The 23,601-nt window shown below is 31.5% G+C and overlaps 2 protein-coding genes across 5 annotated transcripts; one reads left to right on the plus strand and one right to left on the minus strand.

The window, feature by feature from the left end:
• Nucleotides 1–2,786: 2,786 nt before the first annotated feature.
• Nucleotides 2,787–6,316, plus strand: LOC103827531 (protein indeterminate-domain 4, chloroplastic). Its single transcript, XM_009103026.3, is given in 5 exon segments — nucleotides 2,787–3,027; nucleotides 3,281–3,511; nucleotides 3,819–4,101; nucleotides 4,103–4,153; nucleotides 5,180–6,316. Coding segments are annotated over 4 exon segments (1,458 nt in total). The 5' UTR covers nucleotides 2,787–3,027; nucleotides 3,281–3,324; the 3' UTR covers nucleotides 6,117–6,316.
• A 6,715-nt stretch (nucleotides 6,317–13,031) lies between these two features.
• LOC103827532 (protein indeterminate-domain 5, chloroplastic) lies at nucleotides 13,032–20,800 on the minus strand. 4 transcript variants are annotated; one of them, XR_004448312.1, is made up of 4 exons: nucleotides 18,420–18,751; nucleotides 17,750–18,146; nucleotides 14,840–16,088; nucleotides 13,032–13,267 (listed from the first exon to the last, which is right to left on the minus strand). XR_004448312.1 is itself a non-coding variant. In XM_033272537.1 (4 exons), the coding sequence occupies exons 2-4, from the start codon at nucleotides 18,613–18,615 to the stop codon at nucleotides 14,900–14,902; spliced, it is 1,782 nt and encodes a 593-aa protein (XP_033128428.1). In that variant the 5' UTR covers nucleotides 18,616–18,630; nucleotides 20,749–20,800; the 3' UTR covers nucleotides 14,626–14,899. The 4 variants fall into 4 exon arrangements, 1 of the variants encoding a protein (XP_033128428.1); XR_004448313.1 differs by lacking the exon at nucleotides 13,032–13,267 and adding an exon at nucleotides 13,423–13,704; XR_004448311.1 differs by lacking the exon at nucleotides 13,032–13,267 and adding an exon at nucleotides 14,081–14,370.
• Between the last annotated feature and the right edge of the window lie 2,801 nt (nucleotides 20,801–23,601).

A 23,601-nucleotide genomic window follows, 5' to 3' on the forward strand; every position in this document is an offset into this window, starting at 1 on the left:
ACTTTAGTTAGCAAGACTTACATTTAAACCAATCAAAATCAACTATTGCATCTAATAGAATCCCATTTTCCCAAATCAAGCAGAGGAGTTCAGAAAAGTTGTATGCATTACCTTCAAAACCCAGTAAAAAGAAGTTTCATTTCATCAAATTCGAGCAAACCCTCCTTGGGAGATAAAAGATTGAGAAGAGTAATAATACTTGTATGATAATCATCACAGTATAAGTTTCCACTTCATAGTACCTATCAACAAGTAGTAACCCTATAAGAGCTACCAGGAGCGAATCTAGATATTTTTGTGTGTGGGTGCATAACTTCAAAATAAAAATACAAGCATAATGAGAATCAAATTTGACTTTTTGTGGGTGCACGTATGAATATTTTACCATTATATCTGCAGAAATGTTAAGATTTCACATACAAAATCATAAAAATATTTATTACAGAGAATGCACATGTCCCCATAATCTACACTGTGGCTTCGCCCCTGAGAACTACCATAAAGATCCTAATGAAGGTCAGCTGAGATTTTGCACACTCGTGCAGTGCTTCTCAACCACATCCTCATTTTCACTCACTTTCCTAGTCTTCAACCACAAATCTTCCACCAACTCGTACGCCTCGCATCATAACTTTTGCATCTTCCTCATCATTAGCATTGGGCATTCTGATTTTTGGTTCGATTAATTCAGTTTTTCTAAAAGTATAGAATTCGTTTGGTTATTTATAAAATTCAGTTTGAGTTTGATTCAGTTATTTCGATTTTTCGGTTTAGGTAACAAAATTGAAAACAAGCTAATATCCTGAGAATAAAAGTGACGGATTAGAGTCATCTCCCGAGTCTATAGCCATTTAAAAGAATGCTGCAACCATTGCATTTCATTATGGATCCTGTATGGCAAATTCAGAAAAGAAAGGAAAATCATATGAAACTGAAACCCCTAGAAAATAACAATAAAGTAATTATTTCATTCAATTGAAGAAGAAAGAGAGGAGATGCGACATTTGTTTGTTCGAATCATGTTTCTATGTACTTTTCAAATGGACTGTAACAATTCTTTATATTTGTCCTAATTTATATATGAGCCAGCATCAATTTATATAAAAAGGCCCAATAGCCTAGTCTAGGATACGAAAAAGACTAGTCGATGGCTCGATGGTGGGAAAGCTTTTTCCATTTTCATACAAGTTTTGTTTTAAACATATCAGTTTCTAGAAAATAAAACGAAGATTTAAACAGTTGGGCTAATCCTAAATAATCGGGCCTTGGCTGTATGTTGTATCTTTTTATTCCTTGGCAACCAGCCCACAAAAAGAAAAAGAAATTGAAAGATATTAGATCCTCTTTTTTTTTTTAACAACAATTCACAATAGAGCCTTGTCGTGTTTTCTTTTTGTTCAAAAAAAGTGTGTACAAATGTAATATTCGAGAATCTTTGTAAAAAAGGCTAAAGTATAAGTAATCTTAATATTGACTGGATATAATATGCAAGCTACCTCCCCATACAAAACTTTTCATATATACCTCTACTAAAACCATAAGTTTACATCGTAGGAATAAACAAAAAAGTTTACACATCCAGTTAATAAATAATAAAACTGTAGTTATAAAGTGAATTAGAAATACTTGTATATATTTGAAATACAAATATTTGAGCCGTAGATGAAAGAATCTAAAACCACCAAATGATAGAAGCCAGAAGGGATATGAAACACATTTGAAGCAAACACTTACTTCCATTCCGAGATGAAGACACTCCTCCATGAACTTAAACCATGTGTAGACATAGCTAAAAGCCTAAAACAAAAGCAACATATTAATTTTCATACAAAAATCTAAAATTCTTTTGTTTAATTTGTCCATATGACATGCCCTGTTATTGGGATATGTAAAGATCCCATATACTAAGATTGAGTCATATTTTTATTATGTAAACTTTCCTATAAACTCGGAATTGCATTGTATATATACTATCACCTGTTCAAAAATACAACTCCCAAGATTGTATGATCGGCAATTAAGCGTTGATTGAAGAACCGTGGTGATTTGCTCTAATTTGCTACAAAATCGGATCTAAACAAAAACAATTCACTTTTCTAAATTGTTAAGTTTAAAATCATTGTTAGGTTTAAACATAGTAAAAAAAGAAAGTGAAATGCTGTGGGAAATGAAGATACATCATTCTCTTTTGGAACCTATGACCTGGAAAACTGTTAAACACCCACAAATCACTAGACTACGCTATGTGTTTTAAGGTCTTTATACATTTTTTTTTGTCAACAAGGCCTTTATACATTTAATATATACTATAAAAATAGACAAAATTATTATTATTTTTTTGACCGAAGGCATTCTACAGACAAAATTAGTCTCCTGATGATTCCGATTAAACTCCACTTTTTACAACTGGCTAAGTTCCGAACAATCTGAACACATATTTGTGTGTGTGTGTATATATATATATATTAAATTATAAAACATTTTTTAGATAAAAGAAAATTTTAGTACAACAAAACCTAATCAGTTAAATGAAGAGAAAACGAGGGTTTTGTCTTAAAGCCCACCAGAAAGATACGAATGAGAAAAATTAGGTCCCCACACCACACCCCGCATGTGGACACATTTCACCGTTTTAACAGTGACACCCAAACCGTAACCATCCATCTTCTTAATTGTAAAAACAGTTTTTTTTTCTAAAGTTTATTTATTAAAATAAACTATGACAGATAAGGACCTCAGCAACATACTTTTCAAAATCATATATATGACATTAAAAAGAAAGTAGAAAACACAAAACCGGAGAGAGAGAGAGAGAGAGAGAGAAAGAGGTAGGGCTTTGTGTTATATACCATACAATATACATATATATATATATATATATATATTAGAATAGTGTCTTCTTCTTCATCATCTTCTTTACCATCATCATCATGCATGCATCTTCTTCTTGGTCCTTTCTTTAGTTCCGATTTATAGCTTTTTGACTATTTTTCCTTCTTCTTCTTGGTTGCTTTCTCTTGATCTCAGGTACCTAAAAAAATCACAACTTACAAATCTCTCTTCACTCTTTCAAAAGCTTACAAACAAAAATAAACATAAACATAAACCCTTGATTTGTTTTTCTTTGTTCCCTTTATGTCTTTTAGCGAATTGTATTTTTTAAATTCTTCATGTCGTCAATCTATATGGACTCTTCCTGTTCTTAATTACTCTCTTCTTATTCTTCCCAAAAGATAATTTGATTTCTTTCACAATTTTTTAACTCTATTGTATGGATTAGTTGTAGATTATTACGTTCTTCCACGCAAAGAGGAAGATCTAAAGATGTCATCCTCATCATATAATACAAGCGTTGTTCCTTCATCATCCTCGACTCAGCCGTTCTTCATCACCGGCTCCAGCGCCGGAGATAACGCCTTTGACCGGAAAGATACTTTTATGTCAATGGTTCAACAACCTAACTCCTCGGCTCCACAACCCAAGAAACGAAGAAACCAACCGGGAAACCCAAGCAAGTACCTCTTATTGACATACATATATATACATCACTGAGTTTTAATAGATAATTAGAAGAACTAATAAACAGAAACCCTAATCATTTATATTCTTGTATCAAGATTTCATTATCATAAACCTTTTAGGAAAAGAAAGAAAAAAAATTCATTATATTGCTAGCGTTAGATCAAATTATATTATGAGTGTGTGTGTGTGATTTGGTTTACTTCTGTTTGTAATTGTGTGTCTTATTGGCTTGATGTAATCCTCATATATTAACATCTTGAATCCGGATTGGTGATTAAGCTTAATTGATCAAACAGATCCTGATGCGGAAGTGGTAGCGTTGTCTCCAACGACACTAATGGCTACAAACAGATTCATATGCGATGTATGCAAGAAAGGGTTTCAAAGAGAACAAAATCTACAGCTTCACCGAAGAGGACACAATCTTCCATGGAAGCTCAAACAGAAGTCAACCAAAGAAGTGAAGAGGAAAGTGTATATTTGTCCGGAACCCACGTGCGTCCACCATGACCCCGCACGTGCTCTCGGAGACCTCACCGGAGTCAAGAAGCATTACTATCGTAAACACGGAGAAAAGAAGTGAAATGCGTACTAAAGAGTATCGATGTGACTGTGGTACCATCTTCTCTAGGTACGTAACTGATCTCCATCCATTTCATTTAAATAATTTGTCTGTATATGGGCTAAGTGATGAAACGTATAATATATATACGTGTGTGTAGTATCTAGATATACCCTCTTATCTAGGTAAAGGATATGACAGTGGACCATCATTTCTTTTGTATTATACTGATACTATTCTAAGTAAAAAGATGCATTCAACACTGCATGAAAACTTAGCTTATATACTAATTTAAATGAAAATATATACCAACTATATAAAATATCATCTGTAACTGAAATCTTATATATTCAGCCACGTAATTTGAACCTCGAGTACACCGTCCATAAAATGTTTAAAGTGACTACGTACATAGAATCTATCACTGATTCACAGTATTTTTTTTTTGGTTATTGTTTTCTGGGTCAACTATTTGTTTGGTTACTGATGAGTAGTGAATAGAGAAAGACAGTGAAGAGAAAGTAAGAAAGTTTAAAATATGCTAAATTTGGTCAGATGTATGAGTTGGATCTGTTTTTCCATTTCCCACTTTTGTTTTCTTCTTCTTCACTTTGCAGGTTCCCCTTTTTATGAGACTCCTCTTCTTTTGTGGACCCTGTCTTATCTCTTTCTCTCTCTAGACATATACATACATATATATTTGGTAAGAGTGCGTTACTAATTTCAATTTCATCACAGTGTTCTGGTGAAGACTTTAATGCCGTTCTAGGGTTTCTTTCTTTATTTTCATGGTTTGTGTTAAATACGTTGTCGTAGAATGTCACTGACTTGTATAACATTCCTGGGGTTTGCATTAAATGAGAAGCTCTTTCATTAAAGTAGCAATTGACTCGAGCTATAAATTCTTCTATCATTCTTTCCTAATGGTAGCCACAATAACTATAGCATTCATTAAGATGATTCACGTCAATATATATATATTGCAAAATCATATATATGCCAATAATTTTACATCCATCATTTTCTTGTTTACATATTTGTGTGAATTTTTTTTGCTAAGTATATTTGTATGAATTTTGGGTATTTATTTTGCAGACGCGATAGTTACATTACACACAGGGCTTTCTGTGATGCATTGATACAAGAAACCGCTAGAAACCCTACCGTGAGCTTCACGTCAATGACAGCTGCTAGCAGTGGCGCCGGCTTCCGTGGATTTCATGGGAGACTCGAGGGTGGCAACGCTCTCTCCCACCACCATTTGAGTGACCATCCTAACTCCGGATTTTCGTCTTTCGGGGGTTACAATCTAAACATTGCATCTTCTGAAAATAGCAGAGACTTTGCTCCGCAAACGTCAAACCCTAACTTCTTAGTACAGAGCCAAGGAATGCTGACTCAACCGAACAACAACAACAACGATCAGAGTTTCATGAACCAACAAGGTCTGATCCAGTTTGATCCAGTCAACAACATAAACCTCAAGAGTAGCACCACCAACAACAGCTTCTTCAATCTCGGATTCTTCCAAGAAAACACCAAGAACTCAGAGACGGCTATTCCTTCTCTATATAGCACGGACTCTCTTGTTCATCACCGTGAAGAAAGCTTGAACGCGGGTTCTAACGTGTCAGCCACGGCACTGCTTCAGAAAGCTACTCAGTTGGGTTCAATCACAAGCAACGATCCTTCTGCTTTGTTCAGAGGCTTAGCTTCTTCGTCTAACTCGTCAAGCGTGGTTGTTAATGACTTTGGAGGAGGGCAGATTATGGGCAACGATAATAACGGTAACCTTCAAGGTCTAATGAACTCACTAGTGGCCGTAAATGGCGGTGGTGCCGGCGGATCCGGTGGCAATATCTTCAACGTGGACTTTGGAAACAATAATGTAAACATGAGCGGCTCGGACAACTTAACTTTAGATTTTCTTGGAGTTGGAGGAATGGTGAGAAATGTAAATCGCGGAGGGGCTGGTCGCGGCCGTGTTCGTGGAGACGTTTCTTTGAATGGTGAACTAAAGTTTCCGGAGTAAAATCATCCGTTTGTAAGAACTTAATAATGCCTTATTATTACAGACTTTATCATTAGGTGATAACTTTGCTACCGTCGTTTGTTGTTTTCGTAATCTATATAGTATATATTATTAGATCTTTCTGAACTCTTTATGTATGATTTTGATTGGACTCTGTCTTTGTTTAGTTGTTATATAATAGAAAAAAGGATGTAAATTTCGAGGGTTAACGGAATAGATAGAGTTATGGGGCAAAATGGTGAAAGGTTAGTAGCTTCAAACGAAACTTTTAATATGTTAGAATGTAAAAAACATATAGTAAGGCCTGGGCATTCGGGGTCCCAAACGAGTTTCGGTTTTATCCAATCGGGTTTCGGTTTTTCGGGTTTATCAAAATCAGCCCTATTCGGATTATATGAAAGTTCGGTTCGGGACCGGTTCGGGTTCTATCGGGTTCGGATCGGGGTTAGTAAATCTTCAAAGAACCGGTACAACCCAATATACTTTCGGGTTCGGGTCCCAATCGGTTTTTCGGTTTAAAAGTACCTGATTTTTTACCTATTTTATAACCGAAACATGAGTAAACTTTGTTTTTCTGTTTTAAAATACCTGATTTGTACCTATTTTGTAACCAAAACTTAAGTAAAAATCGATTCAAAAATAAGGAACATCAACCGTGATCATTCAAAATCAAACGAAAAGTAAACATATTTACTGATAAAAAGAAAACCAAATAAATAAAAGCATAAAATGAAAACCAAGTTCTCATGAAATGAAAAACATTGTTTAATGAAAACAAAATCAAAATCTAAATACTTCAAGATTCAACGGTCATCTTCAACCATCAACCTTCATGTAATAGAACCACCAACCTTCATGTAATAGATAAGTATTTTAGATGTTCAATATTTCTTAGTGTATTTTGGATACATATTAGGAATTGAGATCATGTTTGGTACAAGATCTTTTCGAGGTTTTGAATGTTTCGGGTTCTATCGGATATCCATTTAGATTCGGGTTCGGTTCGGATAATACCCATAACCCGAAATACCACAAAACAAGATCCATTCGGTATTTACGTCGGGTTCGGATCGGTTCGGATTCATTTTTATCGGATCGGATTCGGTTCGGGTTTTCGGGTTCGGTTTATTTGCCCAGCCCTATAGTATATCGTGGCCGAAAGTTTTCGAATATTCATTCGTATGCATGTATATTTAAATTAACATCCTTGTTAAATACTTAGTAATGTTTTGAACGTGATAGTGACTGCAAAAGTTAACTCCGCGGATGAAACTGGTGAAGACATCGCATTTTTACACATTTAAAAAGGCTAACTATGATGGTCGATGGCCAAATTTCATAAAGGTTTGATTGGTAGCCCAATTTAATACGGTTGGGAGAATTAGTTTAGACTTCAGTTTCTTATGTATATCATTGATCCATGTTTCACTTTCTAATAACATGTTTGTGTGTCGATAGTAAGTTCGCATTAAATATTTGTTTGTTTATGTAGACGAAGATATCTTCTCTTTACTTTTTTCTGGTGTGTTTTTAGATGAAGGTGCTTCAAGAATCTAGAGGCGTGGATCTCCATTCTTGTTGACTATTTTGGTAGCTCAGTTTTTCTGTCAGCGGCTTAGTCTGCGTATGAAGGGTGCAGCTGAAGGCGGCGGCGGCTGTTTATGTATATTGATATATACTTTATTAGAAAATATGTGTATATAGTGTACATGTTATTATATCTAAAAAGTATAAATTTATGTTTTTTAAACCAACATGTATATCGACTGTGTAAATTATCGTTGCACCCCGTTTTGTTTTACAAATCTGATTAAAATAATTCATTTAATTAATGCGAAATTGATTATACGCATCACTAGAGTATAACTATAAATATAATTTGATTCATAAACTAGATTCACATCCCACGCTGCACATGCAACTATAGCACATTCAAAGTAATAAAACGCCAACCGTATCGGAAATATTCCAATATAAAGTCCAAACAGAAGCATCCAATATCTCCCTCTTATTCATATCTTGTCGTAATGTATATTCATGCTATATAATATTAATAACTAACGAATTCTATTCTAATGTTTTATATTATTTTATCTGTCCGGTTGGTTGCTTACTTGGTCATGACCAGTGTTCAAGAAAGTCTTATGCGCTAAGCAGGCGACTATTCAATTATTATTCAGTGCCTAGCTCCTAAAACATTTAATCAGATGCAGATTATTAGTTAGATAATTTAGGTTTGTAAATTATAATAAAATATTAAATATATTATATTAAATATCTAATTTACAAATTATAAATTTATAGTATTTACTTTTATAAATTTTATACTATAATATATTACCTATAAGATTATAATAATAAAATATATAATCTATAATAATTTATAATATTATAATAATAAAATATATAATTTCGTATTAAATTACATTTTAGAATTAAATGATTTTATTATTTTGTGGAAATATATTTAGAAAAAAAGTTTAATAATATTAGGGTTTGACTAGTGTAAATGTCGCGTTTGCGGGTGCGGCAGTGCATGTTTGCGGATACATAGGGTTGCATTTTAAGCTTTATCAAACGATTTATACGACTGATACATCAACTGAAAATTAATGCGTTTGTGGGATACTTGTGACTGGTTTGATTATCAAACACATCAACGGCTTAATAATAAATTAACACCACTAACATTTTATATAATTAAATCATATTATTATAATAAATATAAATATATTTATAAATCATAGTATTGAATTTTTAAAAAGATTTTTTTTGGGTTTATATAAGTATATATATATTATATATATATGAATGACTAAAAAATTACATCAAATATTTTTGTTTTAAATTTGTATAACATAATTAAAATATAATGTATATTATGAGTATTTATATTATTTCAATTTGAAATTTTTTATTAAATACTTTTATTTGTATATTTATATTTTTTTTAAGAAATATTTTTCTTCATTTTCTACAACCATTTGTAACTAGACGTTAGCTAGAATTAGCTTTTTATTTCGAAAGGTTTAGAACAGTGAAAAATAGTTTATAGATTTCTTATAATTGTTGTAAAATGCTAAGAGCCGCTATCACCCACAAACGTATTATATGTATGCTCTAATTTAAACGATAATATATCAACTTTTGGTTCTCAGTAAAATATATATTATCCGCTTTTAGTAAAATATATTATGATTGGTTAAGTATTTTAGTTTTATAGAATAATGGTTACAATCTTTTTTTTTTAAGTATAATATGTGACAAATTTGACCTAAAACCTAGCTACGTGGAAAAGGCTATAACCTCATGGGTAATAAAAAAGTCGGCTTGGGGCCTTCATATTCTGAGGACCAGTCTTCTCTGTACGCTTTAATTTTACCAACAAAAATTAAGTTTCACATGTATAATTTGTTTAAAGATTATATAGCTAATTAGGTTGCAGGATAGAACAAATAAAAAACAATATAATGATATTGCCTATCAATAAAATGAACAAAATTAATTTGGCGGATACTTATTTTAAATCTGTCATAACTCTCATATTAGACATTAGTATCTTATATTTTTAATCTATTATGAAGAAAATTTTCTAATATATAATACATTTTCTGTTTGTACATTTAAATACAGTATAACATCTTTAAATTAATATTCTATAAATTAATACTCTATAAATTAATATACACTAAAAATCTCTATAAAACAATATAATTTTATAGTCACAAATTGATTTTTTGGTTCAGTTAGTATATCGATAAATTAATATCTCTATAAATTAATAAAAAATTATAGTTTTATTGTAGTTCTAATATTATTAATTTATAGAGGTTTCACTATAAATGCGCCTGGACTAAAAAATCCTAAAATGTCTATGGTAACTGGATATCTTCAATAAAATTCAGATTATATTACAATATATTCAACCAATTGAAACTCGGTAAGAGAATAAAAATCGATCCCACAAAGATTTTAAATAGTAACCAAATGAATAAAGATGAACATTGTTTTCTTAACTTTCATAAGAAATAATACTATCATCTATAAGAACTATTTTTTTTCCTTCACACTCTTTTGTATTCTTTGTTTAGAGTATTACATTGCAATTTTTCACTTAAGGTCTTTAACCGACAATCATAACAAGAATACTATGAAAAAATAGGGAAAAAAGTAGGAAATAACGGATAAGAATAAATTAGTAAAAATGCAAAAATGATGGTTTCTTCTTAAATTTAATGTAGAACAAATTTTCTCTTAATACCTTATAAATGAATGAAAAAAATGAAAAAAGTATTCCTCATAAATAGTGTTATTTATTAGAAACGTTAAAAAATTAGGATTTGAATAGAGAAGGGACGAACCACATGGTTCAGACAAAAAAAAAATAGACTATCCACTTTCACATGGCCATTCACCCAAAACACTGATACACTAAAATTACATAGCATAAATATTTAATAATGAACTGTACAATATTTAGCCGTACAGATTTGTGAAGAAAACATATAAACAGTAAGTGATTTTTGAAGTTTGTCATTTTTGTAGTGGTTTAAGTATTTTTCTACGTATCAGTTATGTATGATTACTGAAAAATATAGTACTTATTTATTATAAATTAACTGTATGGTTATCTTTTTTTCTTTTTAATGATGTGATATTTTCTTAATTATATCACAAATTTTTTTATCACCATTGTGTTATTTCTTCAGAAATGTTAAACTATTTTACCAAAAATATAATTTTAAGGCATCTAAAATTATATATATATATATATATATATTCAATTCAAAATCTCAAAATAATTATATATATGCTTAAATTAATTTTCTATGATACTTTGGATAAAAATTATATTTATCCCATTTATAAAGTATTTTTAAATAACTATTTTTAGTCGTGAAAATAAATAGAAAATATGTTTCCGCTAAATCCATTTGATCCAAATTTGTACCGTTTGATCCATTAGATTCACTCTTTTGCCACTCGGTCCGTTTAATCCGCTAGATTCGCAACGCTTGATCCACTTTTTCATTCGGAGCCTTAGTTTTCTTCTCCGTTCATTTGGTCACCCATCATTCGAAACTTAAATTTAAGATTGAACAATCATTCATTCTCATTTCTACTATTTTTTTTTATTCGTTCCTAGTATTTATTAGTATTTATGTGATGGTTCCCAGTTAAAATCTAAGTCTAATACAATTTGATTCACACTGGTTGTTTCTAAAAGGAAAAAGGGTCCGAATCGATATGATATTGATCATGCAATACGTCTTAGTTTTATTTTCTAGCTGGTACATGATTGCGTGTGGAATTACAACCATGAAAAACGGATACAGCATATATGTTTCCTAGGGAAATTTTTTTGGTCCGGATTACTTACAGCGTTACAGATAAAAGTAAATAATTGTTGACAAAAAAGTAAATAATTAATTTTTCATGTTTGGGAATCAGAGAAAATTATATATATATATATATACACATATATATTAGTAAACTTATATTGATTAAGATGGATAAGGAAAAAAAAGAGAAAAGCATGTGAATGGCAGAGTTGTCGCTCATGTGAAAGTTAGAAAAAAAAATAAAAAATTGGCCCGTGATGAGACTGTCGAGTAGAGTTTATGAATAGTACAAAAATTATTCAGATTTTCTTCTGCGTAATCTTGGTCCACTTCATTATGGGATAGCAATATATATACATACTGGAAAGACAATTGGAGACGATATTTGGATAGTTAATCACACCATGGTATCTGTGACAAAAAAAAATTTAAAAAATACACCATGGTACATATATACAGTGTCAACCAAAACTACATATAGCAAGGCCAAAAAGTGATGAGATCTGATCAGGACGTCATACATCTACGTCCCAACCGGCAAAAATAGCTCTGTAAACAAAGCATATTATGTCGTCTCTCGCATATGATTTCAGGAGATTGGATTTACTATTTTTTGTGGGTTCGAATGTCTCAGTTTTTGGGTCCATCAATTCTTTCACACTGCGTCTACCACATGCAGACCGAGATTCTAAGGAAGGACGCTTCGCCAATACTTTTTTTATGGACATGTCGCGGTAAGGCATTAATTTATCAATTTTGAAGATCGAAGTTCTTTCTACTTGATTCTAAAAGATTAAAGACTCTTATTTTTTGTTCTTTAGTGTTAGATATGTTTTGAATCTTGTATGACGAGCCCAAACGATATAGGATCATTCATATATAGGTTGCGCATTTTCATCTAGTTTATCTTTATTAAGTTTAAATCCGTAAAATTTTTAGTGAGACAATTTTCGAACCGGGATACTTTTATTTATATTTTTCCTTGTGTATTATCAACGTAATCTAGCTTCCATTTAATAAAATTCGTCTTTCTCCATAGATGTATCCAATTGATGATGAATCACATTAAATATCTATGTAATTTACTTTCTTTTGTTTATTCATCTGTTTTTGCATTATTGTACAGCAACCATTATAGCATTTAGCGCCTATTACTCTTATCTGATATTCTTCAAGGAACATGATCACCATAATCTTCTTTTTTTTTAAAAAAAAAAGAAGAAGAAAATGAACACCATAATCATATGGCCGGTTCCTAAAATCGAACTTGAACAAAATTCATGTATTTTTTTTTTTTTGTAAATGAAATTCATGTATTTTATTTTTAGTAACTTTTATCAATGAATTGAAGGTTGCCAATTTTAGAGGTGGAATATAAAAAAATGTAAAAGCAATAAACAATAATTCTATTAAAAATCAGTCTCTTGGTTCAAAGTTTGACTGCTACCTTCTCAGGACATAATTTGTAATATTCCATTTTTTGCAACGTAATATTCCATTTTGGATATGAATTTCTGATCATAAACAAACTATTTTATCGTCGATGGTAACGATATGAATTGTTCTTCAAGTGTATTCAACTTTGGATATGATGAAATTAACATGTAGTTAAAAAAACAAGAGAGCGTTTTTTACATATGGATTTGATTAACCATTATATATACTTTGAACGCTTTTGATTTTTTGACAAAATATATATATTCAGAATGAAAAAGAAGAAAAGAGATGTCTGTTTTTGGTGAGACAACGGTACCATCTCTCCCTCTTGTTGCACGTCGATGGGCCTCCTTACTTGCATGTATATATGTCCTACATTGTATATATGATATTATCGTTATTGTTATTCTCCATTTAAATTATTACGACAATGACTTTATAATGCTATTATTAATATAACTAACTATTCCAATAATTCTAGATATTGTCAACAATAATGTATTTTTTTGGGCCAAGAAACAATAATGTATTTTTTGGTCAAATAACCATAATGTATTTATAATATTCACACACGCACACCAAAGTAATTCAATTTTAATAAAACAAATTCTAGAAATGGATTAAAACTTCATAAATATACATCACTCTCCCGGTCTCCCTTTCCACAAAAAAAAAAGAAATATATATTAAAAACCTAACAGGACAGACACCAAAGAGTTATCTGTCTCAGGGATTGGACTACACAAATGTGTTTCGAAGCTCTTGTAGTTCAGTCCGCGGCGGAGACGTCTTTGTACAGGTCAACGGTCCTAGATTTTGCGTTACAAAAAAGACGATTGTCTATGAACTGATGAAAGAAACCGATCAAATATTGAACGGGTTTCAAAATGTTGAACGGGTTATGCCTTCACTCAAACAAAAAAAAAAATTGAACGGGTTTCAAATTCAATTACATAATTTTAATTTCTTAGATATTTGAAAAACTCAAAAGAAATCTAGATCCAATGAAATCAGAAAAAATATTATTTTTTGTAAGGACAAATTATATATTTTAAGGAAGACATGTTTTCAAACTAAAATCGGAATCATACCAAATAGATTTGCATTAGAATTAATTTTATATTGATGCTACTTTTTAACCGAAAAATTATAGCATCAATAATGCAGACTCGTGAACGTTGAAACAGAATTGTTCATTTTGGACCGCTAAATTTAAAATATGATGGGGACAACCCTTTAGGATATGGTAGGAATATGTTACATACAAAGGCACATATTTATGCACATGTGACATGTATGTATACATGTATCGAGATATTTAGAAAGGGGATCAGAGGACATACACTCGTGACATTGCCAGCTAGTGAGGATGACAAATGAAAAGAAATTGAAGAATAAAAAGGCAAATAAAAGAAAATAAAAACAAAAAGACAAAGAAACTTAGCAAAGGCTGCTTGTACTCTCCAACTCATTGACTGCCCCATGCAATGATAAGACGATAAATGTGTCAGCCAAATATAAAAATCGAAACTGTTATTTTAACGAAATAAAATAATACTAAAAGCAGTATTCACATCCAAATTATTTGACCGTAATATACAGAACATAGACTTAGAATTGACTCCACAAATAATTAAATTATTATTTATCTGAACTACATAAGCCATTATAAATAATATTATATAATCTTCATAATCCAAGAGAATTTAGAACTGCAAAACTATGTAAAATATTATTATATAAAAAATTCTTCATTATGAAACAATAAACTATAAACTCTGAATATTGTTCAGGAGAAATCCATTTATATAAAACTATAAAGGCAAAATATTTTACAAAAAGAGAGCTGAGTTTAGATAAATGTAACTATTTATTATTACTTTTCTGATAAACTTAAATACTGAGAGACTACTTCAAATGGGATTTTGATGACGACATGCATACCTGAAAGATATAGCATGGACGTACTCGATGAATTCAAAACCTTTTAATTTTTTCCCTTGGCTAGAAACTTGCATGATGGATTCCATACGGTGGTGAGCTTGTCGAACCACCACCACCAGGATTCACATTCATGCTGTTTCTATCAGCGGAATCCGACGAAGAGCCAACTCTTTCTCTACCACCATTCCCATGTTGCTGCTGCTGTTGTTGTTGAAACCCTGCGCTTCCACTCATGCTTCTTACGATCTGTCCAACTCCAAGAAAGTCTCTAGTCATGTTCTGCTTATCAGCGCTTAGTCCTTTGTTCACTCCTCCGTACGTACCAAACTGAGAATCTACTCCATTAGCGCTGTTTCCAGTTGCGCCAGGGTTGGAGAAAGAGTTCATCAAATCGTGAAGATTACTCTCGTTTTCTCCGTACATTCCACTCCCAAAGCTTCTTAGAATCGACGAGGCATTGTTTGTATTGTTGTTGTTGCTGCTTGAGGTTGATGAACCCATTTGAGCAGCTTTCTGAAGAAGAGCAGTGGCTGACATGTGAGATGCTGAATTAGGGTTTTGCATTGACGAGCTAAAGAGTGAAGGCACTGCTCCTGAATTGATTCTGCCTGCTGAACTCATCAGATTATTAGGGAAGAGACCAGTACTTCCTCCTCCGCTTCCTCCAACAGCATTTTCACCACCAAAATGGTTTGAAAGCATATGGTTAGCCGAAGGAACAGCAGCAGCATTAGGGTTGCTTGTACCAGAAGCAATTCCGTTGTTTCCAGATAGGAAGCTTAGATTGAAGAGATTGGAGGAAGGAGAATTATGGTTATCATTTGAGAACTGCATCAAACTCTGTTGAAAATTCATTGGAGATGGCTTGATGTTATTGCTTGCAGCCAAAAACCCTTGTTGTTGATGTTGATGATGGTCTTGCTGATCATGAAAGCTAGGGTTTTGCTCTTGCATGAAGTAACCTGAAGCATTTGCAGCAATGAGATCAGAGGAAGATCGTGAGGCGCCCCCTCCACCTCCTCCGCCGCTTCCAAGTCGAAGAACGTCACCGGACTGATGATCAAGATTTTGTGGGTTCCCAATGTGGGGCAAACCAAGGATCATGCTTGGCGTGTTGTTGTTGGAGTTGTTGGTGGTTTGTCCGTAGGGAAAGTGGTGACTTGGCAAAGAAGTCAAAGAAGTTGGGTGTCTCGCACTCTCTTGAGCCAACGCGTCACAGAAGGCTCTATGTGTAATGAAACTGTCTCGCCTGCGACACACCAAAAACAAAAAGAAGAGTAATGTAACAACGGAGTCTATTGGATCGTCAGGTATATTAATCAAATGACGAAATAAGAAGACATATTACAGTTTCAAAAAAAAAAAATTAAGAAGATATATTTCAAAAAAAAAGACATATTTTGGGAAAGGTGAGAGACAAATATTTATAAATATAGAGAGAGACTCTTCATGTCACGTAGCTTCAAATAGATTCGCGTGTAATTATTGGATCTTGAAAAATAGATAGATGGCTAGAAAGTCACTCTCCTACTCTATGACACATCATATTATTATTTCAGCTATGTAATTTTAAACAGCTTACACAATACACACTCACATGCCTTGATTTATTTACGAATAATGCACGTAAATACATAAATAGGAGTACAATGTTGTGTCACACTTCAACTACGATGATGTATGTCCGTGTCTATATGATTATGTGTACGAGCAACATGTATAAATCAGTATACATGCAGTAAGTAATGAACATAAATATTATTCAATTCCGACCAAATATTATGCCTAAGATATGCTCGTCAATGGAAACTAGTAATTTAATGTGTATGTATATGTTAATGTATATATATATATATATATATCTAAATGAATACTCAAAAGAATCAAATAGGTAGGTGAAAAAAAGTTAAGTTTCACAATAGTAGCAGTATATGGAGAGAATGATTGTCAAATGAATATCTGAATCTGTCTTAATCCTAGATCCTGTAAATCCAATAAATGCAACTTCAGCATATATTCAATGAAGGACTAATATGTTATGCATAAATGGTTAAATAACTAATTATGTATATAATTATCTACCACCATATTTTTAATACCTTCGTTCCATTTATAGAACTCCTCTTTACTGACGCGCGCACACACAAACATAGCAATGCCAACCAAGACTGAAAAATACTCCTAATTTGAAAATGTTTTTAATATACTAGTTTTTGTTAAAATTTAATATATTAGTTATCACTTCTATGCAGTTTGAAGCCATTTTGTGCAAAATGTATATAGTAATTAATCAAAATAATTATGCGGTGTGTGGTTATATATGGTGCAGATTACACCCGATTCATGAAAACGAGTAATATGCTAGTAAAATTTGCACATAAGAGAACAAACACTGTAGCAACAACTCTCTAGAGATATTATATGGTTTAGCAGCACGTGAATTGCCCATATTATAAGAATCTTTTTAAATCTAAGAAAAAAAATTTAAAAATATATTAATAAATTTTATGACAGAAAATCTGGCGGTGTTTCCAAGGTAAAATATATAGAAAACACAATAAATAAAAAAAAAAGAAATTAAATTGGTCCTCTTTGGTTTTGAGTTTCTGCCAGAAAGCATCTTATGAAATATGGCAGTTTCAGTCATATACATATATATAGGTATATGCACACACATTCACGTGTGCTCATGTATCCATTTTATTTTTATAATTTTAAGTTAAAAGGAAAAAAGAAAGAAATTACTGCACGAAAGAAAGCGATAAGAGCATCGAAGACTTCGAGGCGAAACAGAAAGCGAACCTAAGAAAAAAAACCCTAGTCTATGAAGAATGACCCAGACACACATTCACACCCATATCATATAGGATTAATTATAATTTAAAGAGTTCAAAAGTTCAGAATATTTACCTGGAGAAGAGTGTACCACAATCGCAACGATATTCTTTGGTACCACAAGTCTTGGAGTGAGCTTTCCAATCAGATTGAACAGCGTAACGCTTAGAACATTTCTCGCATTTCCACTTCTTTTCACCGTGTTTACGGTAATAATGTTTCTTGATTCCGGTGAGGTCTCCGAGAGCACGTGACGGGTCATGGTGGACGCACGAGGGCTCCGGACAAAGATACACTTTCCTCTTCACTTCTTTGGTCGATTTTTGCTTAAGTTTCCATGGAAGATTGTGTCCTCTTCGGTGAAGTTGTAGATTCTGTTCTCTTTGAAACCCTTTGTTGCATACTTCACATATGAATCTGTTTGTAGCCATTAGTGTCTTTGGAGATAAAGCTATCACTTCTGCATCTGAATCTAATAGAAAAGAACAAAACATTGAGGGTAAAATTATTAATTAATTAAAAGAGATTTTATATTGCATGGTATGTAACTAATTATAATCTCAATCTTGGAAAATCAATAACTTGTGTTTGCTAATTTGCTTATTTCAAGATTTGGAAACTGAGAAAAAGGATAGATGAAAAAGGGATCTCTATTTTTTACTACATAATGATTTTAAAAATTGATCACATGATTTTATAAGATTAAGATGATAAGATTTCAATTAAGGGATGGTAATTAGCTTACTTGGAGTTCTTGGTTGGTTTCTTTTCTTTTTCTGTGGTGGAGCTTCAAGGGGTTGCTGAGGCTGCGGTGGCTGGTGGTGAGGAGGAGGAGGAGGAGGAGGAGGAACGGCTGCAGAGGAATTAGGAGGAAGCAGGTGAGACTGTTCATCTTGTCGAACTCCAAAGAAGGAAGCAGCAGAGGATGAAGAAGCAGCCATGGATTCTTATGTGTTCTGTGTGATGGTGAGAGAGAGAGAGAGAGGAGACAAGAAAAAAAAAAAGAAATGAAATGAAACTAGAGAGAAGAAACTCTTTAACATTAATTTTTTTTTGACTTCCACTGATATCTTATCTCAATAAAGCCCTAAAAATGGGATATTCCAGATTTTAAAATAATAATTATTAAATTTTCTCAGCGATTTTTTTTTTAAAATAAATAAAAGTATATGTCAGGTAATAGAAGAGAAGATGAAAGTGACAAGTGAAAACGAGTACTAGGCTAGTGAAAAAATGTTCACACCCAACTCAATAGCCTAGAGTATTAAGAGTTCATATTAAGTTTTTTAAGGGAATCTATATAATCAAATTAAATCAATCTACCTTTGTTAGTTTGGTGTAGGTTTAATCTCTTGTGTATATTGATCTATATTACATAGGATACTAAAACTATATACATGTTATGCATTTAAGAAAAAGTTTGTTTTGTTTGTTGCGCTATTGAACCAAACTATTATAATTAATTTGGGTGTCGAATATAGACACTAACACCAATACAGAGCAATTGATTATTTTCTTCTGAATATGTAAATTTTAGAAAGGAAAATGAGAACTACAGAGGTCGGTGGACCCAATCCTTTTGCCACATAACGACAGTGGATGGTGCGTGAGACAAAGCCTCAACAGCTCCTCTCCCTCGCTAACATATGTGAATAATAAATTAAAAGTGAAATCGGATCTAAAAAGTTTTTTATAAAGCAGATTACCATAGTGTTTGACACTAATTAAATAATGTAGAAGAGCAAATCAAAAGGTTGAAATGATCTGCGTACGTGATTTCAATACTGGAGTAGATCCAACATTGTAAAGTTTTCGAGTTTGAAAATGAACTAGCTATTTAAATTAACATAATGTAAGTTTTCTACTTCTTCATTAGCGGTTACTAAAACTAACCACTATATTATATATAACTAAAAATCACTAGTACTAATTCTAAGAAAATTCTGATTTATGGGTTACACTTTGTTTTTATCCTTTTTTGCCAAAGTGCATCCCATCTAGTCTAATTATTTTTGTAAAGTTTTACAAACTCTTCTCATATTTATATGAAATTCAAATCCTTGGCAAAAAAAAAAAAAATCGACAACTCTGTATTTTTATCTAACATATATATATAGACAGGTCTCTCGACTTTCCAAAGGTTACTACACAAAGCATCTAATATTTGCTTATATTCTTAACAAAATAAGATTATTTGTCACAATCGTAATCATCATCTCATATGGGTCTCTTCTTTTTGTTTTAAAATGTTCCTATCATATCATATTACACTTTTATGAATGTATGTATATCTATGTGTCATGGAAGGTTAAAAAGAGCTATTCCAAAAGGTAAAAAGGACAAAAGGAAGAATGATTGTATATATTTTTCATGTATGTGGAAAGTAAAACCAAAAAGGATACTCCAAAATTTTAACTATATTTCGTTATATTCTCCCATATATATATTCAAGCAATTGGGTAAAAACAAATCAAACAACTCTATATTATGATTCCCGAGTGATAGATCCAAACATCTTTTATTTATTCAGATAAATTACAAAACAACTAAATTCACACATAATTTTTCATAACGTTGCTGTTAATGTCTATTAGTAATATTTGTCTTAAAGATGATATAGGTTTACAGCAACCGGTATATTGTGCAGAAAATTAATCTGACATACTGCTATTTAAAAATAAATTAGTTAAGAAATTATTATAAACTTTAATTTGCTTATATGTATGTTAAGATATTTACAGTCTTTAACATATTTATTTAAAAATTCAGTCTATTCTCAAAAGAAAGAGATCAAGAAAATGAATCCATTGGTAAGAGTTTTAATTGAATATGTTTTTTTTTTGATGATGATGATGATATGACGTTATGGTTTTATTTGAACAATTATTTTTGCTATGCAAAGAATTTTTAGGAAAAGGAATAACAATTGCTATTCCCGATAACAATGACACTTGAACCGTAACCTTTCCTCTCACATACAGATTCGAACATAAATTCTTTCAAATCAACAGTAAGTACATCTAAAAATATGAAAACAGTGCAAGATTTAATTTACGATAGAAAAAGAACTCCACCTCTTTTAGCTCGTCGAGTTTGAGGTAAGATTTGGAAGCGTTGCTATCAGTTGCGTGCTTCTAAGTAGGGATTAGAGGGCCATATATATATATATATATACACACAGCGTGTAATAAATGGGTATGAGCAAATTTAAGAAGAGTTAATACAGTTTTGCTAATCATTAATTACTTTAATAAATCACTTTCAAAGTTTTCATATTATTAGCTAAATTTCGATTTGAATAAAGTTGTTACTGTAACTACCATTCATAATTTCATTTATTAAAATTACTTTAAGAAAACAACAACAATAGGCTCTTTTTAAACAAAAAAAAAACAGGCTCTTTAAATATTTTCCATTCTAGCCCCCCACTTGTGAGGAAATTAAAAAAAAAAGACAAAATGTTTTTTTTTATTCAATCAATTATTATATTTTAAAAATTACAACTCAACTTTTTTAACCAACAAAATCACCCTTTGTTAGACCATCTCCAATATCTTACTCTATTTTTTACTCTAAAATAAAGTAACTCTATAATAGAGTTTGAGTTTGTTCCAATGGTATTCTATTTTAGAGTAAAAAATAGAGTGATGAACAATAAAAACAAATTACTCTATATTTGGAGTAACCCTATTTTTCATTCTATTATAGAGTGAGAAATAGAGTACCATTAGAGCATTTTTTACTCTAAACTATATTTGAGAGTGAAAAATAGAGTGGAGTTGGAGATGCTCTTGTACACGACGCTATTCGACCAAAAAAAGAAATATATACAACGCTTAAATACGAATTTGGATGTGAATTTCTTTTTTTTTTCTTGGATGTCAAATTTCTTAATATATGACATTAACGTTGAGATGTCAAATCTTTTGCTAAAAACCCAAAACTTTAAATCTATATAGTCCCCGGTTCCAATTGCAAACGAAATTTACACCAATGGGTGTCTATGACAATATTATGCTGTTGAAATAAGATTTTTTGAAACCATAATTATCTCGATCTCTATGAAATTTATTTTTTTACCACATAAAATTTTGAAAATGATGAAGTTAAATGATTAATTTGGGTCCTATGTAAGGAAAACAAATTTTTGAGGCAGTAACATAATTCAGATAAAGTTATGTAATTTTATATAATTTTCTGAAAACAGACTAATATATGGGTATTTTGTCAAATTTTATTTTGGAAGTTTATGTGTGATTATTACCAACAAGTTACAACAGTTAATGCCACGTGTAAGTCATGGAGAGCCTATAAAATTTTCATATCTATCTAAACATATGTTTTGCCACTTGTAAGTTAATGAAAAGCTATAAGTCTCTCATATCTTTTTAAGTAAAATTTATAAATTATTAAGAAAAAAATTGTGCCGGGTGTAAGTCATGGAGAGCCTATAAATCTTTCATATGTAACTAAGAAAGCATATGACCGCGTGTAAGTCATGAAGAGCCTATAAACCTTTCAAAGATGGTATCTTGAATAACAATATTGTCGCGAACGTTACAAAAATTGCCTTTTAATGCTAAACTTTGTTCTTCACTCTGAGTTAGTTTGAGCTTAATATTTCACTTTTTGTTTGTTCTTTTCTTTAATTGACTTATCTTTCAAGGTCAGAATCTTTATATCAACAAGAAATTGAGCAGATATTACAATAAACCAAAAACTAGTAGACCTTAAAATGCTAATTAATTGGCTGATTACATGAACTCATACCTCGAGATATTATATGGGAAAAAAAAGAGATATTATATGGGTTATCATTACATAAAATGGAGGGAATCTTGTATCTGACGTTCAAAAGATTGCCTATCGTTTTAATGTGAAACATAACTATGCAAAGGCACTAAACATTACATTAATTCAGAAAGAAGTACAAAATTAAATTCGCTAATGTATCAAGCCGAATGCATATAGTGTCCTGTAGTTTGAATTTTGTTCAAGTAGTCTGCCTTGGGTTCGAGAGTTTAACTGAAATGTACATATAAGAGTGTTGTTGATGTATAGATCGCACGAAACAAAGAGTGCTGCAGAAGAATGTCAAATAAATCTTTAAGAGAAGTTTGATATCTTCAATCTAGGAATGTTCTTATTTACCTTCACATATATGGTTTTGTTGTCGGAACTATCTATGCGAATGAAACAAGTTCTTATAGGACTATCATAGACAAATCTTTTTTTAATATACCAATGATCGGTTTAATTAAAACAAATGCCCGATATGTTGTTAATATTTGTTCTAGTTTATTTCGATGCTTCTAATTCTTCACATTTAATTTCAAATATAAAATATTCCCACCGGTTTGGAATTGTGCAGACATATTAAAAACATTTAATTTTATACATTTTCTTAACAGAAACATCATAAACTATATAACTAACCATAATTAAACTAATAAAAATCAAGTTGCATAATATAAGAAGTCATATAGCATACAATCATTAAAGTTAACATTAAATTTGAAAACATCATGTAATTTGAAACAAAAAGTTTTCTTCAAAACATCATCTATTTAAAAACAAGGGGAGGGGGTATAGTTTTATTTTAGTTAATTAATGTAACCATGAACCAAGTTATTCACTCTTTTCTTCAGAACGTCAAGTTATTAAATATATGTGTATAGGCTGTTGACAAAAAAAAGGTGTATAGGCTACGTGCAGGTTGTTGCGGCACATGGTGGTTTCTTCTCTTGGACTAGGGACGTAAATTTGTTAGTTCATATAATTTGTCATCACATAAACGTGTACCCACTTCATCATTTTACATGTAACGATTTCCAGTAGATCACTTACATGAGAAACTTCTTATTTTATAACTCTGTTTACATTTCATATTTCTTTCTGCCAGTTTTTCAATTGCATAAAACAATCTG

This window comes from Brassica rapa, chromosome A06, assembly GCF_000309985.2.
Source record: "Brassica rapa cultivar Chiifu-401-42 chromosome A06, CAAS_Brap_v3.01, whole genome shotgun sequence".
NCBI classification, from domain to species: Eukaryota; Viridiplantae; Streptophyta; class Magnoliopsida; order Brassicales; family Brassicaceae; genus Brassica; species Brassica rapa.